Source organism: Grampus griseus (assembly GCF_964374135.1).
Source record: "Grampus griseus genome assembly, chromosome: X".
In the NCBI taxonomy this organism is placed as follows: Eukaryota; Metazoa; Chordata; class Mammalia; order Artiodactyla; family Delphinidae; genus Grampus; species Grampus griseus.
The window spans coordinates 79,877,491-79,886,337 of record NC_138999.1 but is presented as its reverse complement, the minus strand read 5'-3'; the positions used below and the strand labels follow the sequence as shown (position 1 = coordinate 79,886,337).

Below are 8,847 nucleotides of genomic sequence, written 5' to 3'. Positions count from 1 at the left end.
ATATAAACAGCTCATGCAGCTCAATATTAAAAAAACAACCCAATGAGAAAATGGGCAGAAGATCTAAATAGACATCTCTCCCAAGAAGACATTCAGATGGCCAAGAGGCACCTGAAAAGCTGCTCAACATCACTAATTATTTGAGAAATGCAAATCAAAACTACAATGAGGTATCACCTCACACCAGCTAGAATGGGCATCAAGAGAAAATCTACAAACAATAAATGCTGGCGAGGGTGTGGAGAAAAGGGAACCCTCTTACACTGTTGAGGGGAATGTAAATTGATAACAGCCACTATAGAGAGCAGTATAGAGGTTTGTTAAAAAACTAAAAATAGAATTACCCTATGACCCAGCAATCCCACTCCTGGGCCTATACCCAGAGAGAACCATAATTCAAAAAGACACACGCACACCAATGTTTATTGCAGCACTATTTACAATAGCCAGGTTATGGAAGCAACCTAAATGCCCATCGATAGACAAATGGATAAAGAAGATGTGGTACATATATACAATGGAATGTTACTCGGCCATAACAAGGAACGAGATTGGGTCATTTGTAGAGATTTCAATGGACCTAGAGACTGTCATACAGAGTGAAGTAAGTCAGAAGGAGAAAAACAAATATATTAATGCATATATGTGGAATCTAGAAAAATGGTACAGATGAGCCGGTTTGCAGGGCAGAAATAGAGACACAGATATAGAGAACAAACGTATGGACACCAAGGGGGAAAGTGGGGGCAGGTGGTGGTGGTGAGATGAATGGGGAGATTGGGATTGGCATATATACTTAGAAAAAAAAATCATTATGGCAGGCTGGTAAAGGCTAACAAAGTAGCCTCATCAGGGGAAAATCTGCAGCCTTCATTGTGTAAAAACAATCAATTGAAACACCTGCCCTGACAGCGAGATTAATTTTGCTTTTCCAAAAGTGTGTTGTGAACAACCGTACTTCCAGGAGATGCTTCCCAAAGGAAGAGCCCTGGGGAAAACTAAGTATGGGAAACGCTATATGTTAAATGTATCTTATGATCATTTTCAACACATATTAGCATAGTAAACGTTTGTAGTAAAGAAATGTTTGAAATAATGGTAATAATGTAACATGTAAAATATGTCAAACATGAAGAATATTTATGATAATGTAAACACAAATAATATAATAAATTGTATACTGTGAAATAAAAAAGCCTCCAACTTGTTACAACACTGTCATCCTTCTTTCTTTTACTATTTTATCATAGTTTAATACATCTTTATAAACATAATTTTTGGAGTAATTTTTCTAAATTACGAAGTTATTCATGTAACTTCTCACCTTAAAATCTCTCATTTCCACTCCATCCCCACCACTCATAGCCTCAATGGTAAATTTCAAACTTTCAGCACAGAGTATAAAGCCCTTCACAACATAATACAAAATTGTGCGTAGTGCTTAGCACATAGTTGCATAGTACAGGCTACCTTTCCCCTTCATGACCTGGCCCCTGTCCATTACTCTGGTATTATTTTCTGTCACTCCCACCTGAACTCTGTTTTCCAGTAATTCTGAACTACTTTGGATTTCTGAGAAACTGCTATGTTTGTCTTGCCTCCAATAGTTCTGGAATACTTTTCAGATGCCTTTCCCTTTTCTTGAATCCTATCACCCATCCCACCCCATGAACATATTCCATTAGGATTCAGGAGAAATACTAGCATCCCCAGAAAGCCTTCCCCTATTGCAGGTTGCTTGCCATATTTATAGTGGAACACTATGCAATTATTAAAAGTTATGATTGTTAAGTATTATAATAACATGAGAATTGCTTATACTATAATGCTAAATAACAACAAAAGCTGTATACAGAATTGTATCAATAATACACTAACTGTATAAAGAAGACCAGACAAAATACATTAGAATGTTACAGGAGATTATGTCTGGATAGTTCAGTAATTTTGAGTAATTTTGATATTGAGTAATTTTATTTTTCTTTATAATCTTTTACCCATTTCCAAAATTTAGACAATCATCATGTTTTACTTTTTTAATAGGGAAAATATATTTTAAAAAGCCTTATATCCCTCACCCAGCAGAATATTTAAGGACCATATCTTACTCCTCTTTGTATCTCTAGCAGCAACTCAGGTCCTGGCAGAGAGTAGGAACAGAAAATCAAAAAGGAAGAGAAACTTATTTACTTTTTTTTTTTTTACGTATTTACTTTTGAGATTTGCTTAAGTAAGGTTTGCTATGAATTTATGATTCACATAAAAATTGGGGGTAATAAAATTAATGTTATGTGACTTCATTTGTCTGTTATTAAACTGAATTGGACGCTGAGACAAGAAATTAATAAGAGGATGATTTCATGTTGAAGAGACAAAGAAAGCAGTGAATCTTTGTTCCAAATGCAGGATGAATATTTTAAAGGCAGTCATGCTGTGTGAGGTAAGATGAATTGGTTTCATTGATAAGAGTATTGGTCTGGCCATTAATGATGGTGTTGGCTGAAAAGGAGATGACTGTCAAATTAGAGAATCATGACAGGAAAGTAGAACTCACTTTTAAAAATGTAATCTTGTTGCTTTCATTGCTTATAGGAGAAGGCATGATTGATCATTCGGATTTAATTTTAAATCACATCTAAAGTGCTTTCATTGACAGCCATTTCACACTATTAAAGCCCCATGGCATTTGTTGCACTTTGATTCCATGTCTAATTCTAAAAAAGCCATGTCCTCTTTATTATTTTCATTTAAAAATTTGTTAGACAAGTACTAAGTATGGGAAACGCTGTGTGCTAAATGTATCTTATGATCATTCACAACACATATTAGCATAGCAAAAGTTTGTAGTAAAGAAATGTTTAAAAAATGATAATATAACGTAAAATATGTCAAACGTGAAGAATATTCATGACAGTGTAAACAAATAATATAATAAATTGTGTATTGTGAAAAAAAAGCCTCCAACTTGTTACACTACTGTCTTGCTTCTTTCTTTTACTATTATATCATAGTTTAATACATCTTCATAAACATAATTTTTAGAGCAATTTTTTCTAAATTACCAAGTTATTCATGTAACTTATCCTCAGTGTGAAATATTCCGAAGTCTATAGAGTAATGTAGGAAGGTCTTTCCTTATTTCTTTCTCTACCTGACCCTCTTTCCCAAATACCTCTTTCTTCTAAGAGGTAGCCATTGTTAAGTTTGGTGTGTATCCTTCCAAATCGTTCCCTATATACATACACAAACATATATGTGCAAATCAAACATCTATCTGTCTGTTTTCCCACCCACTCACCCACCTACCTACCCTTTATCCCTTTCTCTCTCTCTCTCTTTCACATGCACACATATGAACACATACAAATATCTGTATGTGTGTCTCTTCCACAAATGGGAACATTGTGTGCATAAGTGTTCTGCAACTTAGTTTTTCAGCTTAACAATTTTTTCTGTGTTAATACAAATAAACAGATCTACCTCACATTTTTTTTTACTACTGCCACATATTTTGGCACCCTTTGGCCCAGCCAAATTGACACATAAAATTAACTGTCACATCTATTTATTCCTATGTGGCTTGCTTTTTTGTCTACTATTATGTATTTGCAATGCATCCACATTAACACATGTAGAGGTAGTTTATTTTCCTATTGAATTCAATTTTTTGAATATGTCACAATTTATAAATTTCACTGTTGATGAACATTTAGGTTGTCTTATGTATTTATTATTTGAGCAAAGCTATAGACATTTTTTACATGCCTCTTGATGTATATGTAAAAGAGTTTTTAAGGTATACCTCCAAGGGAAAATGCTGAGTTATAAGGTATGCATAGAACCAACTTACTATGTAATGCCTAATTGTACTTTTTCAAATAAGTGTTGATATCTGGTAGGGTACATGATTCCAACTTATTCTTCTTCTGAACTGTCTTGACTCTTCCTGATTCTTTGCTTTTCCACATATTTTCTGGATTTAGCATGTCAAGTGCCACAAAATCTCTCATTCTTTTCCTTTACAGCTTCTTCATAAGAAGTCCTTTCCTATATCAAGTTTATAAACATATCTTCATTTTCTTCTAATACTTTTTGTTTTTTATGTTTAAGCCTTTAACCCCATCAGGAAATTATTTTGTGTTTGGTTTAAGTTCAGGGTTGATTTTTAAAAAATAGTTGTCCAACTGTCCCAAAACAGTTTATCAAATATACCCTAATTTCCCTGCTTATATGAATAAACCACTTTTATCAACCACTAAATTCCTATATAAAAATGGATCTATTTTCTATTGAACTATTTTTGTCTATTTTGTGCCAGAATCATAGTACCTTAATTACTAATACCTTTATTATGTTTTGATCTTTGGAAGGGTTTATTAGTTTCATGTGGCTATTGTAACATATTCCAACAAAATGGGTGGCTTCAAAACAGAAATTTATTCTCTCAGTTCTGGAGACCAGAAGTCCAAAATCAAGGTGTTGGCAGAGCCACATGGAACATTTTGTTGCCTGAATCTTCCATCTGCATCACTCCAATCTCTACTTCCATCTTCAAATGACCTTCTCCTCTTCTATCTCCGTAATCCCTCTCTGCTTCACTCTTATAAGTACACTTGTCTTTGGGCCTACCCAGTTAATCCAGAATAATCTTGTCTCACAGTCCTTAACTTAATTATATCTGCAAAGCCCCCTCCCCTTTTTTTTTTCAAATAAGGTAACTTTCACTGGTTCTGGGGATTAGCCTGTGGACATATCTTTTGGGAGGCTACCATTCAACCCACTACAAAGGACAAAAGTGCCCTCTTATTTTTAAAAAAATTCCTTGTGTATTTTTTGTTAATTTTTTTCTCCTAGATAAATTTTAGAATAAATCTGTGAAGTTAAAAGATTCACATTGACATTTGGTTGTAATGGGGTTTAATTTATAGAATAATTTTGGAGATTTGACTTCTTTTTCTTTTTTTTTTCAGAATTCAGGATTTTAGTGATGAATACAGTGATTCTCCTAATTCATTTCTTTCTCCCCTCTCTTATATTGCTCCTCTTAGAATTTTTCCCCACTGTGACCCCCAATTAGTATCTTTTTTTTTAATGTCTTTATTGGAGTATAATTGCTTTACAATGGTGTGTTAGTTTCTGCTTTATAACAAAGTGAATCAGTTATAAATATACATATGTCCCTATATCTCTTGACTTCTTTATAGTACTAAATCTTCCCATTCAGGAATGTGCAATATCCCTCCACTTCTCTGGAGTTATTTTTACTTGTTAGAAAAGTTCTATTGTTTTTTTCTTATACATCTTACACATTTATTTTTTTAATTGAATACTTATTCTTAAGATTATTTTACTAGTTATATTTAGATTTGTTGGTTTTGAGAATAGAGTCTGTTTTCCTGATATTATCAACTTGGTTATTGTTGGCATATAGGAAAGCTATTGACTTATTATATTTTTAAAATTTTATATAGTTTTAATTCCTGCTCAGTTTTTCAACTGATTTTCATGGATTTTCCTGGAAGATTATCATAATGTCTGCAAATAATCATAGTTTTGTGTCTTACTTTCCAATGTTTATACAGTATTACTTCCTTTTTCTTTTTGATTGAATTAGCCATGACCTCCTTTACAATGCTGAATATACTGAGCACAAGAAACATCATTGTATTGTTTGTGATATTACTGGGAATGCTTTTAATATATGATCATATGATCATTGCTGTAGTATTGTTTTCGATTCCTTTAATCACATTAGGAAGTTCATTTATTTTTCACTCATATTTTGTTGGTTGTTTGCTTGTTCTCTTTCATGTGGTTCTTTAAAATCAGGAATTAGTGTTGTATTTTATTAAATATTGTGGCACCAATTGATATGTTCATGCGAGTGTTTTGCTTTAACCTTCAAATTCATTTTCTTAGTTCTCTGTCTAGCTGTGACTGGCTGAGGCGGCGCGGCGGCATAGGGACGGTAGCCTTGCCCGATTGGTGTGTCCCTTTAATACAAGAAAATGGAAACTGAACAGCCAGAGGAAACCTTTCCCAACACCGAAACCAATGGCAAATTTGGTAAACGCCCTGCTGAAGATATGGAAGAGGAACAAGCTTTTAAAAGATCTAGAAACACAGATGAGATGGTTGAATTACACATTCTGCTTCAGAGCAAGAATGCTGGGGCAGTGATTGGAAAAGGCGGCAAGAATATTAAGGCTCTCCGTACAGACTACAATGCCAGTGTTTCAGTCCCAGACAGCAGTGGCCCCGAGCACATATTGAGTATCAGTGCTGATATTGAAACAATTGGAGAAATTCTGAAGAAAATCATCCCTACCTTGGAAGAGGGCCTGCAGTTGCCATCACCCACTGCAACCAGCCAGCTCCGGCTCAAATCTGATGCTGTGGAATGCTTAAATTACCAACACTATAAAGGAAGCGACTTTGACTGCGAGTTGAGACTGTTGATTCATCAGAGTCTGGCAGGAGGACTTATTGGGGTCAAAGGTGCTAAAATCAAAGAACTTCGAGAGAACACTCAGACAACAATCAAGCTTTTCCAGGAATGTTGTCCTCAATCCACTGACAGAGTCGTTCTTATTGGAGGAAAACCTGATAGGGTTGTAGAGTGCATAAAGATCATCCTTGATCTTATATCAGAGTCTCCCATTAAAGGACGTGCTCAACCTTATGATCCCAATTTTTACGATGAAACCTATGATTATGGTGGTTTTACAATGATGTTTGATGACCGCCATGGACGTCCTGTGGGATTTCCCATGCGGGGAAGAGGTGGTTTTGACAGAATGCCTCCTGGTCGGGGTGGGCGTCCCATGCCTCCATCCAGAAGAGATTATGATGATATGAGCCCTTGTCGAGGACCTCCTCCACCTCCTCCCGGACGAGGTGGCCGGAGTGGTAGCAGAGCTCGGAATCTTCCTCTTCCTCCACCACCACCTAGAGGGGGAGATCTAATGGCCTATGACAGAAGAGGAAGACCTGGAGACCATTATGATGGCATGGTTGGTTTCAGTGCTGATGAAACCTGGGACTCTGCAATAGATACATGGAGCCCATCAGGGTGGCAGATGGCTTATGAACCACAGGGTGGCTCTGGATATGATTATTCCTATTCAGGGGGTCGTGGCTCATATGGTGATCTTGGTGGACCTATTATTACTACACAAGTAACTATTCCCAAAGATCTGGCTGGATCTATTATTGGCAAAGGTGGTCAGCGGATTAAACAAATCCGTCATGAGTCAGGAGCGTCGATCAAAATTGATGAGCCTTTAGAAGGGTCCGAAGACCAGATCATTACCATTATAGGAACACAGGACCAGATACAAAATGCACAGTACTTGCTGCAGAACAGTGTGAAGCAGTATGCAGATGTTGAAGGATTCTAATGCAAGATATTTTTTCTTTTTTATAGTGTGAAGCAGTATTCTGGAAAGTTTTTCTAAGACTAGTGAAGAACTGAAGGAGTCCTGCATCATTTTTTTTATTTGCTTCTGTTTAAAAAGCCAACATTCCTCTGCTTCATAGGTGTTCTGCATTTGAGGTGTAGTGAAATCTTTGCTGTTCACCAGATGTAATGTTTTAGTTCCTTACAAACAGGGGTGGGGGTGGGGGAGGGTGTGCAAAAACTAACATTGAAATTTTGAAACAGCAGCAGAGTGAGTAAATTTTAATTTTTGTTCATTGTTGGTGGTTTAAAAAAAAATCCCCCCATGTAATTATTGTGAACACTTTACTTTGTGATCACTGTAACATTTGGGGGGCGGGTGGGACAGGGAGGGAAAGTAACAATAGTCCATATGTCCCTGGCATCTATTCAGAGCAGTGTGCAGAATGTAATGCTCTTTTGTAAGAAACGTTTTATGATTTTTTAAATAAATTTAGTGAACCTATTTTTGGTGGTCATTTTTTTTAAGACGGTCATTTTTCAAATGGCTGAATTCCCCCCAACCTGCCCCCAAACTAAACACTAAGTTTAATTTTCAGTCCTCTGTTGGATATAAATAAATGCATCTCGGACTTAGGCAAAGTATCTTGACACATTCAGTTCTGGTGATTTCTTAAGTGATTTGAAAGTCCATTGCTTGGGAGAAAATTCCACCACACATTCATGCTTATAATAAGCTGGGGATTTTTGTTTGTTTTTGCAAATGCTTGCCCCTACTTTGCAACGATTTTCTGTTTGTAATTGTGAAGAACCAAGGTGGGGAGCAATACAACAGATGGAGTAGTTGGTATAAGTATATACCAAAAGCCTAATGGCAGAAAGTTTTATTAATCAGAATAATACTTGGTTATGGAAGTGACTGATGCTAAATAAATTCTGATTATTTTTTATTAGATAATTTCTCACCTATAGACTTAAATTGTCAGCTTGGTAGCGTCTATTAGTTAAACTTTGTAAAATATATATATATATATTCTTGTTTTTCCATTGTATGCAAATTGAAAGAAAAAGATGTACCATTTCTCTGTTGTGTGTTGGATTATGTAGGAAATGTTTGTGAACAATTCAAAAAAAGATGAAAAAAGTTCCTGTGGATGTTTTGTGTAGTATCTTGGCATTTGTATTGATAGTTAAAAGTTCACTTCCAAAATAAAACTCCCAAAATGCTAGAAAAAAAAATTCATTTTCTTAATGTTGTACCACACTTGACATTCTATGATAAACTGATTTAATCATAATGTGTTACTCATTATATATTTTCAGTTTTGTCATCTGTGTTTCTAAATGAGGTTCAGCTATTATTTTCTTTACTTCCACCCTCCTCCCTTCTATTCTTTTTGTGTTCTGCTGACCAATTTGCCATTAGGGTGCACAAGCCTCATAAAATG

The 8,847-nt window shown here is 35.5% G+C and overlaps 1 protein-coding gene across 1 annotated transcript; it reads left to right on the top strand.

Annotated features, from left to right (window-relative positions):
- The first annotated feature begins 5,931 nt into the window (after positions 1-5,931).
- On the top strand, positions 5,932-7,924 carry LOC309839267 (heterogeneous nuclear ribonucleoprotein K-like). Its single transcript, XM_082680972.1, has one exon. It carries the CDS (start codon positions 6,009-6,011, stop codon positions 7,398-7,400), a length of 1,392 nt encoding a protein of 463 aa, XP_082537098.1. The 5' UTR covers positions 5,932-6,008; the 3' UTR covers positions 7,401-7,924.
- The last annotated feature ends 923 nt before the right edge of the window (positions 7,925-8,847 follow it).